The sequence below is a fragment of the Cyanistes caeruleus genome, chromosome Z (genome assembly GCF_971803275.1).
Source record: "Cyanistes caeruleus chromosome Z, bCyaCae1.hap1.1, whole genome shotgun sequence".
Classification (NCBI taxonomy): domain Eukaryota; kingdom Metazoa; phylum Chordata; class Aves; order Passeriformes; family Paridae; genus Cyanistes; species Cyanistes caeruleus.
Window position 1 is genome coordinate 18,945,564 of NC_141732.1, and position 15,362 is coordinate 18,960,925.

A 15,362-nucleotide genomic window follows, 5' to 3' on the forward strand; every position below is an offset into this window, starting at 1 on the left:
CACATCCTTAGAAAGAACAGCTTCAACCTTTTGGACTCTAGAATTTATTCACAGAAAATACTGCAGTTCAGAAATGGGATGGAGGACAGAAAAACTTTTTTAAATGTTTAGGAAGAGGGATTTGAGCGTTCAAACAAACCAGTCCATTAGACTCAAGGCATTTCTATTTGTCATAATCTTTCCCAGTCACCAGGCATTATTTTTCCCAAAACGAGAAAGTGTGGTGCAATTTTTATAGTTGTGTCTATTGATGAAGTCACTACAGGTACTGCTGCAGAAGACATAAATGTACAAGTTTGTCTTATTCTCTTGTTTGCCTGGGGAGGTTTTTTGATGTTCTTATGATGCATCCAGTTTTGAATTTTCTAAATATGAAACTGGCAAAGTTGGAAAATTTTAGTCATTATCTGAGTGTACCTGTCTAAGGGTTCATTTTAGATATTACAGATTTATATTCAGTATTAATGATATTGAATTTTGTTGTGTAAATAATTATTCATATGATTTAATTACAACATAAGCACTTAATTCTAGAACTGCAAAATAGAACAACAGAAAGTGCTTAAATTAATTTGCATTGAGCTGTGTGGTAATTTGAAAAAAAATTGGTGAATATCTGCCTTAAAGTTTCCAGGCTAATTGATATAAATTTAAGAGCTACTCTGTGATTTCATTATGAAGTACAGCCACAGAACTTGATGACTTCTATCATTTTGAAATGAATGCTTGCAGTGTGGTTGTTTCATTCACATTTCTTTTTTATTTTTTATTTATTCTAGACACAAGCTCAGGAGACTTACAAGCTTTGAGTCTAGTAGTGATTTCAGCATAAGAATTCCATTTCTAAAGCTCCACCTATCTCATTGCTAAATTTTACTTAAAATCACTATATAGCAACAGTTTATCATAAATTTTAATATATAATTAATTACTAATGTAATTTGATAGTATAAATCTGGTTTAATTTGATCATGTTCTGAAGTGCAACATGAAGAAGTTGATAAAAATAATTTTGCAGTATTCTATTTCTGCTTGCCTACTTCAAATCAAAGGTTTTCTTCTTTTCATAATACACTATAATATGGTTACAAGTGCATTGAAATTCATCTTGTTAGAATGGTAGTAATATATCCCACCAGGACTACTGTTCCTAGTAGCAATTTAAAATAATTATTGTGAGACTTGATGCTAGACATCAGGTTTGCAATAGAATTACAATGAGGGAAGTATATTAGAGACAAAACATTGCTGGAAGAAAACTTCATAATGGTGCAATTTGGAACTAAGCCTCAATTTTACAGTAATAGATTCTCTTTATGATGGCACAAAGGAGTAAATGCACTTAGCAAATTTAAATCTATTATTAATCACACTTTGTCGATTGCAGTGCAGAAAGGAGAAAAGAAATTAGGTTTTTAGTTATATTTCTTATATAAAACAAGTTCTGCAATGAAGAGCATTTTAGAAAAATCTCCTTGTTATAGCATAGAAACACAGCAAGTCTTCATAACTGCAGAGAGAGAGGTTCAAAAACTTTCTAAGATAGTTTTGCATGTCTTTTTTTGAGGTTAGAAATTACTCAAGATGGCACACCCTACATCACCAAAACACTGTCACTTATAAAAACAAAATATCCAATAGGAAAGGTGAAGTAAATGTGATATTCACGATCGCTTTCTCTAATCACTCTTAAGTGGAGGGAGGCTTGTACAATTCTTGCTTTAATTATGTCACAATTTTAACAAAACAAAGTATATTAATTTAGGTATCTACAGACTGATTAGCAGTTTAACAGACCACTGGAGGCTTTCAGAAAGATATTTCAAAGAAAGTAACAGAAAGTAATGCAATATGGATTTCAGAAAGTTGTCATACTGCACTGGAAAACATTTCTTATTATATCACTGCGAAAAACTCCAGTTTTTATACTCTAAATTGTAATTTTACATCTAACATCAAAAAAACCCTAGATAGATTTTAATCACAAAATTAATCACATTTTTAATAACAATAAAAATATATAAATTATATACAATATATTTCAATATATTAGACCAGCAGGTGAAGAGCTGTTTACATTTTGTTGGTTTTGGGATTTTTATCACTGATCCTTTCAATAAACAGATGTCTGACATATACAATTCAGATGAAAATAAAACCTATAATTTCAGCACAAAGTAGTGTGAAAAAGGTATCGACCAAAGCACCAGCATATGAAAGCCAATAGTCATTGTAAATGCTTATTTAAAATAATATTAATTTGACATTTATTTTATGATGAGTAAATAAATATTTAAAAACAAAAATATATTACGTTTAATAAATTCATACCTCGTATATTTGAGAGGGAGATTAAGTTTACATTCACCTACATTTTACCTTGGCCATTTAAACTGTGTCTAAAATTACTGACAGGCAGAGGATCTTCCGATCTTTAATGACTTTAGTCCCATGCATGTTCCAGCCATCACCAGACAATAAATGCATACCCACACTGCAGCTTGCAAAGAATAGGGAATTTCCAAAGCTATTTTTAGATGAGCTAACTTGGACACCAGAAGCACTTTAAGCAGCACAAGCTCATGTGGGCTAATTTACTCTGCTTCAGCAAGGAAAATTAGGCTGTAAGGAGGTCCGGATAGTAAGTTCCTGGTGCCCAAGGTACCTCATGTATAATATCCCCTGTATTATTTCTGCTATCCTGCACTCTGTAGCGTAGCCATGGCTGGAGGAAGCCAGACAAAAATCTAGAAACAGTTTAATGTCAATGCTTCATGTGAATAAACATGCATTACGCTATCCTTCTGACATAATTTTCTTGGGGATGCTGCACACTTATTGAATCAGATGACCATAGTAAAGTCTGCAGAAAAGCACATCTATAGCATTACAAATAGTCCAATCACTCAAACCAGCTTTCTGAAAGAGGAGTTGAAGACAGACAAGCCTACTCTTTTTCTACTTCCTTCTGAAGAAGACATAATTTAAAGGAAAAAGGGGACAGATGGAACTACCTGATCTGTATGTAACACCTAGAAGAGGTGGCATTACTTGCTTCCATAATTACTTCTTGATCTCTGATAGTTCATTCTTACCAACGTGAAGAAGAACTTTCATTCTTCTTAAAACATTCAACAATCAGCAAAATGTGACTCATATACATCCACAGATTTAAAAGCACTTACACAAGCAAAAGGAGAAAAAAACCCACATAAATTAACATTATCCTTAGATAAATTCATGACTCAAACCATGATTTTTTTATTGTCCTTATGATACTTCAGAGGATAACTTAGTTTAAAACAAATTACTCAGACAATATTTTTGGAGGATGTTAGAAATTCCAGGTTTTATCTTCATTGTCCTTTTTATGCAAGCATGTCAATTGACCATTTTCTTCATAGAAACAAACACTTCCTATAAACAACTGCTTAGCATTCCTGAAAAAAAAACCCCAAAAACGGAAAATTTCCTAAAATCTCACAAAAGGCCAGAATGATACACACTGAAACCTCAGGATAGTGACATAACAGGCGTCTGACACAGCTTGTTCAAAAAGACTGTTAATACTCTATTAGTCAATAAAGAAACAGTTTCATGTTTCAACTTAGAAGGATTCCAGCAGAAATACTGCTACATTCCTATTCATTTTCTTCACCTGGTCCATCCACAGTCATCAGTTTATGGCTGACAGCACAGGTGATGATAATGCATGTGTGTTTATTATAAAGCCGTGCCTTTTGACTACTAAAGAGAATTTAAGAATGCCTGCATTGTGCAATACTCTTTACATCACTATGAAGTGATGTAAAGCCCCAAAGCACCTGTAATGCAGAGCTGACCATGGCTGGAGCATGCAGTCAAGGATTACAGTCAGACTAAAGCCAGCCTGCAGTCAAGGATTACACCCATGCTAGGCATCATACTGACTCCATGAAGCATCTCTTTTTCAAGCACCATCAAAAACGGCATTTCTACAGATTTTCTTTCCTTTCTCTGAAATATTCTGCTGATGATCAGAGGTCACCAAACAAATACTAGAGAAAAAAACAAAATCCTGTCAGTTTCTCAGTATAGTTTATGAATTACAAGATGCTGTGCTAGAGAACAAGGGAAAAAAAAAGAAAATAAAATATATTATAGTAGAAGCTCCCAAGACTGAGGGAAACAATTCCGACAGCATGCAACTTTTAATGCTGAAGAGCACAATCTGGAATAATACAGCAGAAGAATGTTCCCATAGCATACACCTGACAAAATCTATTACAACAGAAGTATATCTCAGTCTACTGGGGCAATCATATGCTTTTAGGACATGGTTCTAAAACTAAATTTTCTGTCTTTTGACCCTATATAATTTTTAAAATAAGCAAATAAAATTATTTCTATTTATACAATAGCTACTCCAGGGTAGGAGTAGATGCTCTGACTATATGCTCTAGATCAGGCACATGGCCACCCACAATCTGGAAGAAGTTTAGGTTAAATCTGATGTAATACTTTATGTAGACTTAGCATTTGCTGGCTTCATTTGAAATCTCCAATGCTGATTGAAAGACAGCTGAAATTCCTTCTCCATAATAAATAATCTAGGGGCAAATCTAAATTATGTGAAGTAGAGAACCCCATCAAGCAATTTCTCCAGCAAATATCAGAGTTATTAGACTCTGTATAATTCAGATAAAGAAATATAATACATGCAGATTATTAATTTCTAATGGGACTGATAGTAAGACCTTTTTTTGTCTCACATTATCATCATTTCCAATTCTTAACGTGGAAGTCCATCTGTGTACTTCCAGAAGCACCATGAACCAAGGTCTAAGACAAGACAATGAGAATTTCACACTGAGTAATATCCACCCAGAGGTATATATATACACACATGAAAGTTGCCAGCATCAATAACAGGCACTAAAATTAGTTCGACTTTCAGATGAACCAGAGCTTGTTTAAAGAATCTTCATATTTGCAAACATGCAATGAAGAAAGATGAGAGATTAGTTTTCCCCCTAAATAAACAAGACTGAATAATGAACCCATGAAGAATTAGTGTCTACTTTTCAATATTAGCAAAGAACTCAATTTCTTATTGTTAAGAAATGCGTAGATTGCAAAAGTAGTAACCCCAAATTTTTCAAGCCTGTGACGTACTAATAGTTGCAAATGCAGATTATTTGGCTATCCTAAATAAATTAAGGGAAAGGTACACAATCACTCCAACTGGCAATCAGTTTAAAATGTTAGAAAGAAAATCAGTGAGTAGTTACCATGAAGCTCATGATGATAACTGACAGTAATAGATCAGTGGAATTTAAAAACAATAGCTATTACATGAATAAAATGGCTGTAATTTAAAATCTATAATTTAAAATCAAAAATACACTACATAGGGCTATTGTGCTGTGGATTTGAATGAACCAATCTCTTTATACACAGAGAGATACTTCCTGTAAAATCAGATTTTCTTTTAATGTTTCTCTTCAATGACATAAAAACCACATCGTAGGGGCTCTTGCTGAACACAGGCTCTTTGCTACGGCAGTTCAGGAGCCACATCCTTTTCACAGTTGAAAAAATTTCTAGAGTATTCCCATCACTTCTTCTTGCATCTCTTAAGCTATATAACCTGTACATAACAACACTCTCAATACAGCCACCGTATTCCTCCTACTCTCATCTTCAGTACTGCAATCTGCTTACTTTTCTACAGCAATCTGCTTATTTTTCTACAGTATCTTTCCCACCTCTGCTGCTATGACTGCCTTCTACTACTGAATGCTGCTCTTTTCTGTAGCTGTACCTGTAACCTCTTGCAGCTTTATGTCTTCCGCCTCCTTCTTTCACAGCTGTGCTTCTAATTTAGAACTTTGTTACTTTCAGTCTGTAACTTTCAGTCACTTTGTTACTTTCGGTATGATTCCTCTTACTCCTCTCACTGAATTCTGACCACTGCCTCCAAAAAACACCAACCCTTCACTCTTTTCTTTTGTGTTTTCTCTCCATTTGCCCCTTTACTACATCACCCTGAATGACACCATCTTTGAATTTAGGTTAAAAATCTTTCTTCATTTTCAAGGGACTGCCCACCCTTATTATCTCAGCATCCTCTAAATGCTGCTTGCTATTTCACTGGTTTTCATCCAAACTGCACCCAGCTTCCAACACAAGCAATCTGTATAATCACCAAAAAAATCTTTGTTTTCCATGCACACAATCAAAAAACTCACAAATTTTATTACATAACTCAATGCAAAAGGACTCTTATGGAGCTATATGCCCCACTGACCACATTTTGCAGACAGGAATGAACCTTTTTCACTCCAATAGCCCCCTCTAAATTACTGTGTTGCTGGTTCTCCTAACCTCCAGCACAAAGTGTCTTTACTTTTCCAATCTTTCTCAGCTTTGAGTCCAAAAACCTATGCCTCCTTCCACCCAGCTACTTTTCTTTGATCCTATCCCCATGCTATGAAAATGCATCTGCACATAATAATGGCATCAGTAGTGCATTAACCCGCTGGCTAATCCCCTTTTTGCCACGTGCATAAGAAGGTCACATTTAAGCCCTTTTAATGTGTTTTCGAAAGAATTTTAAAACTCAATTATTTGTATGGCATTTTATGAATTATATAGACACTGTAAGTCTATTAGTGTCTGTAAAGTGCTATGTTCCTAACTGTTACTCTGTAAATGAGCAGTAAGATAGAAATAGGAACAGCAAAAGAAATCAAACTTCAGGTGATTACAAATGAGAAGAGAAAAGCAGTGTTATACAGCATAAATATTCACAATAAATCTACTTTTAATGGTACTGTAGATAGGGAGTTTTAGAGGGTTGCTAAGAATTTTGTTTAGCTGGGACCAAACACATTTGGTCTTGACAGCAGCTGAGTTCATGATCAAAATGGGAACAACTTCATATTGGAATGATGTTGCTGACTGACCAGAGCTGTGACATGCTGTGTGCCAAGGGAGACTGTGATACTGGGAGATAGGGTTTACTGTCTTGTATGTGGATTGATATTTTGTGACCTGGTGATATGACTGGCTTTGTAGACCTCATCAGCAATTGATGGATGGAGCACTCTGTTTAGTGGCCTGTAAGAGAAGAAACAACCTTTGTTTTGGTTTTGAGCAGAAAAACGTAATTGATTTGAAATGTCAAAAATCCAGTCTGTAACAGCAGCTATGATACATTTACTTTTTTGGGTAAATCCACACAACTGTGCCTTCCCACAAAAAACAGCAACCAACTTCAGCAACACCAGCTCCGCTACATATGAACACAGAAAGCTTTGTACACCTGAGAAAAGCAGCATTAAATCCCTAGAGGCAGTGCAAAGGCAAGGGGCATCTTGTGGGAGGCAGAAAGCAAATGGTCATTTCAAAGAACGGATACACCAAGAACTGAAAATAAACGGGAGGGGAAAGGAAGTTCCTAAAAGAAAGAAGGGATCATTCTGGAAGTTTAAAATAGTATCCTAAACTGTGGTAAGTCAGTTACAAAAATCCAGGGAGGCAGTCTGGAAGAGTATGAGTAGCAACCCATGCTGTCATCAAAAGCTTACAACAGAATAATAGGTTTTCAGGGGTAGGTTTTCCACTTGAATGTTCTAATGGCTTGAAGAATACTACTTTGCCAGTGTAATGGGGTTTTTGCTTCTGAGTAAGATGTGGAAAACTTGAGGAAGTTCCTACACCTGCAGTTTTCTTAATAAATGCCTCAGTAGAAAATTCTATCTCAAAATAAATATCAGACAGAAAAATTATGTGAGAAATAGAGGAATAAAAAAAAGATGAGTAGTGAAATTCCAGTACCAAGCAATATCTGTTTCAAAGATGAACTGATTAGCTGAACCACTAGTTGTAGTGTGCAACCTACCACTTAAAGCCTACTTAACAAAGGACTGGAAAGCAGTAAATGTGCCACTCATCTTTGAAATGCATTCCAGGGAGTACCTGCAAACAGGTAAGTCTCAACACTACATCAGACCCGATAGTGGATACTATAATAAAGAACAGAACATGTGGACAGCTTATATGCATAGAAAGGATATATTGCTTACACCAGGTAAGAGTTAGCTCACCCCTCGTAAATGAAAATAGTTTGTGAAAAATTTATCAATGATTAGGTTTGTAAAGGAGATCTACTCAATATAGTCTACTCCAATTTTCAAGAACTGTCAAAAGTCAGGAACTGATACTGCAAACATCAAGAAGGCCCTTATGACTGAACTCCTGGCCATCTGTTGGTAAGTAAAATTCAACAGACAGGAAGTTTTATGCACAGGAATTTCAATGCTTACTGTACTGGTAAAATGATGAGAGCTGAGTACATTATTACCATTCATGCATGAAATACTGAGGCCTTAAATAGATCTGGAAAATGTATGTTAAATGAGGACTAAAAATGGGGGAAAAAACCAAACATTCAAACCCAAAACAAAATTAACCAGCCTTGGGTTTAAGCATTTGTATTAAGCTTAAAGAAGTATTAAGAAGTATTAAGCATTCATATTAGGAAAACAAGATTAATATACTAAGCAATGGATATAAATTAATGGGTTGCTCACATGTTGAATACCTTACAAATTTCTCATTTCATCCCTCTATCTTACAGGAAAAAAAGATGTAGTAGGACTGAACTAGGTACAAAAATTGATGGGATTAGCTAAGGCTGGCAAAGAGATGTCAGAGCAGGATATAAAAGAAGTCCACAAAATCTAGAGTAGTGGAATTACAGAGAAGGAATCCACTTTACATCCACCTCCTCCAACTTATGAGTTGGTGGGCCTCAAGTGCAGAGAACAGCATCACATCAAAAACAAAAAAACTGCTTCATGCAAAGTGCAGTGAAGTTATCCATTGCTGAAGATGCTAAGAGTTTATATGGACTCAAGTGGAGAATGTACAAGTTCATAGAAGAAAAATCCTTCATTAGCTAGTGTCCTGGTTTAGGGAAAATTTGGAAGGAAACTTTCAACGGGGTCCAGATTCAAGTGGTCCCTACCCTAATTGGTTTGAGAAAAAGATTTTCTTGGAGAAAAGTGGAAAAAATGTTTATTTAACAAGCAAAGTACTCACAAGCCTAAAAAAAAATAATATTAAAAAATAAACCTCTCACTGTTTGAAGAGATGGTAAATGCAGAAAGTCCTTGTTGTGGGGTGTAGCTCGGCCCGCTCAGTCTCTTATCAGTCCCTCTGGTGCTGGAATTTGTCACATCCTAGCCCCTGGTGGGCCACAGGTGTGAGCTCCTGGTGTTTGTCTGGGTTTTCAGTCCAGAGCAGGTTTGAACAGACCCAAGAAAAAGAAAAGCCACAGTCTGGGGATCTTCTCTGCCTCAGCTGGCTAAAAACAAACATCAAGGGAGAGCTCTGTCCCACTGTCTGTCCGTGCTGCAGACAGCACAGCCCAGGAGCAGAAGGCAGAGGAGTGAGTGCTCTTTCTGAAAATAAACTGCAGCTTCTTCCTTCCCCACTTCGCTCTTGGAACCATCTTAAATGTGCAGAACTTAACATCCAGCATAAACACAACAGACAATTGGGGATACAAGCGTCTTAAAGACACCTAGTAAATATATGGATGCTTCCTGTCTTTATAGGATGCTGTGAGCCAAAAGTTGTACTGAACCGAATCAGAGGACATTCTGAGCTGGGACAAACCCATGAAGATCATTATATCCAACTCTTAAACGAATGGCCTGTAGGGGGATCGAATCCAGTGCCACAGCATTATTAGCACCATGCTGTGACCAACTGAGCTAGTATCAGTGTCTGTGTGAATATCCAGGGATATTCTGATATGCCAACTGACTTTTGAATGCTTGCTTCACCAGTACATTCTTCACTGTAGTAATCAAAGACAAAGTTGTATAAATAGACTCAGTTTTTCAGAAGTCTGTTCATTCAGTAAACTACAAATGAGATACTCTAGGTCCTCAGATTTCACTGTAGTAATGTGTCACTTAAGTTTATTATGCAATATTAAGGATGGCACCTACAAACATCTTCTTTAATACATGGAGAGTTATTAGCACCATCTACTGTGTCAGCTTGAGTCATCTAATTTAGATTGAGTCAGAATATTTAAAATTAGTGCTACCTACATACAGGAACAGAACTGTTTCCAGACAGATCTAAATTAAATGCATAAAGGAAAAAATCCATAAATATTCCCTCCAGTGTTACTTCTACTCTACCTAGTATTTGCCTCACATTATTGCTTTCCACATACATACTTATTCAATTATTAATAAGAAAAAAAAATTAGTATGAAGTATTGGCATTTTTAACACCTTCTGTTGACATCTCCATTACAGATCTATCTCAAGGCTAAACAGATTCTGACAATGGCACTTTATAAGAAAAATAAATTGCCCTTCTGTAATTTTTTGCTTTTGAAAGTATTTTTTCATAAGCTAACTTTAACAAAAGTCAGATTTAACAAAATCTTTACTTCAAAAATACAAATGAAACTCCACCTCTTACATGGTCTTTTTCAATAACTTCACAAATAGAAGAGTCTGCATTCTTCAGGTTGTTCTGAGGCGTATCAATGGCATCATCTACATGGCAGGTATCACACAAAATGACACGAATTATGCTCCCCTTGGCATCTGCCAGGATTTCAGTTTAAAACAAAGCGCAGCTTCTCCCTGATAGCATCCTGATTAAACAAATAAACTATGGCACTGACTGCAAATGTACACACCAGAGTGTAAAAAATGAACAGATACAATGGCCAAATCTGTATTTAATTTTAATTAAATTTCATTCTGTAGCTCAATTAATCCACAACTCCAAATGTCAGCAGGGCTTAGGCAAATGGAATGACATCTGCTAGACTGCACGCTGACTATAAAACCCTCACTGCATGCTAGAGCTCTGAAAATGTACCAGAAGAAAAAGAAAAAAGAAATGTTCTCAATAAATATATATCAATGTGCACAACTCTAATTTCAACAGAAGATAGGAAAGGTACTTGATAGAAAACCCCGGAAAATGTCTTTATTTTACAACTTCAGCTAATAATATTGCAAAACTAAAACTGAATACAGTGTTGTCCATTAGTAATAACATATTTACAATGGAATTGTGATATTTTTAAATAATCTACTAAGAGATACCTTGTAGCATCATGTGTAACTAAAATAAATCATATTGTAAACATTCCATATTATTTTTAATATACACTTGTATATGCACAGAAGTAATATCCAGAAGTTTCTGCTCATGTGTGATCGCTGTAGGAAGACATTATTTCTGTCACAGAGAAACTGATGTACATTTTTAACAGCATTAAAGTACTTCAATGGTAATCTGACATCTAAATATGTTTACAGTGCCAGCCACATGACAGGTGGATTAGAAGTGAAGTTAGGGAATTTGAGGGAGGGATAAAAAAAAGACACTAACAGTGAAAGTAACTTCACAGATTTTCTGAGTCACACTGCCATATTGATATCCGTGTTAGTCCTTCATTTATTTTCTTTTTTTTTTTTTTCATTCTAAAAGACTGGCCCCATCTTAGCCATAATTTTGGACTGACTTTTAAGACAAATGAGAGATAAAAACAGGTAGGGCTAAGGAAGCTTGGGATGAGGCCTCTATACCTCTGAGAGTGGGAGAGGTTTCTATAATAAGGGTTGTGAAGTAAAAACTGATTTTTAATATAACTACCCAATTCAATGGACCTTATTTAAAATACACTGAGGCAAACTGAGGCAAAAAGCAAAAATGAAAGGAAAAGCCTGTATGCATTTCACCATACCTTATGAACAAAAATGTATTAAGATGTATCCATTTTCCAAATACTGACCATGGCTTTGATCAAAAAATATAAAATAATGCTGAACTGCAGGATAATGGGTACTCTGTCATAAGATCTGATTCTGCAAATACTTAAGTCAGTCACATAATATGTTTACAGGACACAGCCTGTCATTTAGTTTTCAATTTACTGATCTCTATAATCATTTCCTCCCCCTATTGAAAACCAAGACACTGAGTATGTGAAAAGTGAAATAGAAGCTTCCATGTTTTTTTTTAAATTATCATTACATGTCCTTCCAGCACTATTAACTGTGGTTTGTGCAGCTCATGTGTGTTTTCAATGGTTGTAAAATTATCAAGTGAAGCAAGGCATATATAAAATTATGTACTGAAATTGAACTACATTCTCCAAACACCTATTTTTTATCCAGGTGGGTAGATTATATGGCTTTAATAAAAGTGCTTACATGTAATGAGAATAAAAATTTTAAAAAACCCCAGAAGAAGCAGACAGTGTCGAGGACTACATTCCTGTCAAATAATCCAATTATTTCTTTTCCTTTCACCCTTTTGCCTATCAATTTTGAGCTTATTTTATGTCAAGTGCATTCAGGAGATATATTTAAATTTCAATCATTGAACCACACAACTCTAAATATGATTATACTCAATTTTTATTATCATCATTATATAATTAACTAAAGTACTGTCTAAAGTTCCTAAACCTATTTTTATCTTTCCTTTGTTTTTGCTTTAGCAAAGGCTGCTCTCATTGTCACAGAGAACATTCCTCTAAAATATGAGCCTGCTTTAGACCTAGTTGTATGTGTTGATACCATTCAGCTTAGGTTTAACAAATTTAGGATCTCTAACAGAATAGTTCAGAATGGCCTAACATTTAAAAAATATCACTTCACCATATTTTATGTACCTGTTATATTTTATATGCAAGAATAATAACTTCAAACACTTTAAAGACATATCTTAGAAAAAATTAATATACACTTAGATATAAACAATATATTCTTAATATTATAAATCCATGCAAAGTATTTAACAATTAGGATTTTATCCTTGAGGCTATATGAAGGCATAATTAACAGTTCAGTTTCCTCTGTGGAATACAAAAGACATGGACCCCAACACCACTGAAATCAATGCTGAAACAGCCATTCATGTAAAAAACATTAGGGTTTGACCTCAGAATGTCTAAATTTAACTTTCAGGTCTACATTAGTCTAATTCTATTGTCGGTAAATCTAGCCCCTCATCCCCACTGACAATGTCAGACAATGATATGTTCACTATTGAAATAACCATTATACGGGTTTTTTGAAGGAAATTACCATGATGCCATGAAACTACCAGACAGAACACCTTTGAGCTTAGTGCCAAATAAAGAAAACAAAAGTCCTAAAAACACCTATCTTCAAATTTCATTCCAAGATCAGGTGACTGTTTCACTGAGTATCTAAAAATTTCTCAGCTTGAGCACCCTAGCGTCACTACACACCTGCATCCACCTGTGATCCAAACTGTCCCCCGCCCCCCCCCATACATCTATATTAAACATAATGCTTCTATAAAACATAATGCTCAGGAACACTGATTTTATGGAGCACAGTGTGTCTCCCAATACATGCACAAAATAAACACATTACTGGAACAGCAGCTAAGATAGTTAACAAACCACTTTCATTTTTACCTTGTGTCACAACACTGCAGTATACATAAATAAACATGTTCAGTTATTCAACCTCCTCTGTGACAGTCAGCAGATTGCTGATTAGTACTAGGCACCAAGTACAATCTTCAGATGTGTGCCTAGTTGTTCTCTTCCTAAAGTAGGAAAATTGTGAGCTATCCAAGTGATGGGAAAACCTGGATCACACCCATCCTCATTGCTCCAGGCATAAGCAGAAGTAAAGGAAGAACCTATGAAAGGCTACAAGACCTGCAGTGTCTATTCAAGTGAATACTCCCAGGGCTTCAACTTTTGATATCCAAAAAGCTGCACCACCACATCTCCTGCTGTTGGTGTCACTGTAAAATTTCAGGTAATGAGATAAGGGGCACACTTGGGTTCTTTATACACCAAGATGAGGAAAATTAATTTCAATGCAGCAAAGATGGGAGTAATGGTACAGGCAGCTACTAAACACTTCCAGCTGCTCTACTGTCCTGGAGTCTGGAACAAGAATCTTGTTGTAAACAATGCAAGTACAGAACCATTTCTTATGTTCCATTTGCACAAAGGGGACATGGGGTGTTAGATAAAGAGGGGGTTAGGAAAAATAAAATATAAATGAAAGCAAGATACTTCTCTGCAACAACTGCAACAAATAATATTGCTCAGGGGGGAAAAAGTGAGTAAAAATGTTTCTGGAAAAAAGTGTAGTAGGTTCATCACAGTGATAATTCTGTGCTAGCAAGGTCAAACTCCCAAACAGATTTTTGGTTTTACAGCATAATTCTAATTCCTAGTTCACAGTTGGTCAGAAAACATGTAACCTGTGAGCAAGTACTAATGCTTATTGTTCCTTTTATTTATCCTTTGTCTGTTGAAGAGCACAAAATGGAGCACATGTAAACAAAAAATTAATATGGAAAATGAAAAACTTTTGCATCAAATGTCTTCCTATCTTTGATCTTTTGTGAACTAGTCTTTTTTAATGATTGAAAGATGGAGGTTCATGGCTCCAGGTAATTATTTTTCTTAGGTAAATAATGTTTAATATTCTGATTTTAATTTTTCAACAGAAAATAAAGCGCTCTAGGGTTATTTTGAATGCAATCATTTTATTTTCAGATTTTGAAACAAACATATCTGGAAGAGCTACAACTTGCTAGGCAACTAGGCATGCAGGTACCACATTGGACAATTTTACTTCTCACTAATAGAATTAAATAATGATTTCCAAACTCCTGGCCCCATTAAAAAAAAACTCTGGAGGACTGTTTTATATATATATATGTATTAAAATAATTGAATTCAAGTTTTAAAAATTATAGTACTTAAAATGTGAAGATCTTTTCAAAACCATGAATCAAATTTTGCAATGCTGGAAGGCAATTATTAAGAGACAGGTTGCATACTACAATTCTCAATTTCTTTTCAAGTAAAAACTACTGATCTGTAAAACAAAATTAAAACAAATACATCTTCTAATTACTAATGCTAACATTTGTAGACTGATTAGAAGTCCCATCTAGAATATAAAAACTAAATAAAAAGCCTGTAATTTGTCTCTTCTCCAGTTTCATCATTTTCAGTAGTAAAATTAATACAATTGTAGCATCTAATGTTTACCAGGAAAGACACAAATCTTTACAGAATGTAAAATAACTGAGTACAAATCTCAAACCATGTAAGTAACCTGAAGAACATAACAGCTAATTTGTAAACTTTTCTCTGATTAGATTTTACTCCCTCAGACTTTTGTTGCTTAGATTTTTCTTTTCTCCAAATCTCAAGAAAGCAGTGGTTTTCATTTTACTCTACAAGCCATGTTCTAACTCAACAAGTTGTGCATTTTGAGAAAAAGCGCTCTAATCTGCTTGCCACTGACTGTCAAGTTTCTGCCATT

The 15,362-nt window shown here is 35.1% G+C and overlaps 1 protein-coding gene across 39 annotated transcripts in view; it reads right to left on the minus strand.

Annotated features, from left to right (window-relative positions):
- The window catches only part of KIAA0825 (KIAA0825 ortholog), a 239,834-nt gene that overhangs the window by 49,468 nt on the left and 175,004 nt on the right, over positions 1–15,362 (minus strand). For 17 of the 39 annotated variants that reach the window (XM_086868961.1, XM_086868962.1, XM_086868974.1 and 14 more), the window contains one exon: positions 7,036–7,101. The exons of the other annotated variants lie outside the window; for them this stretch is intronic. In XM_086868961.1, the coding sequence (XP_086725087.1) occupies positions 7,036–7,101 (66 nt within the window). Of the gene's footprint in view, positions 1–7,035; positions 7,102–15,362 lie in introns of those variants that run through there. 39 annotated transcript variants of the gene reach the window in all.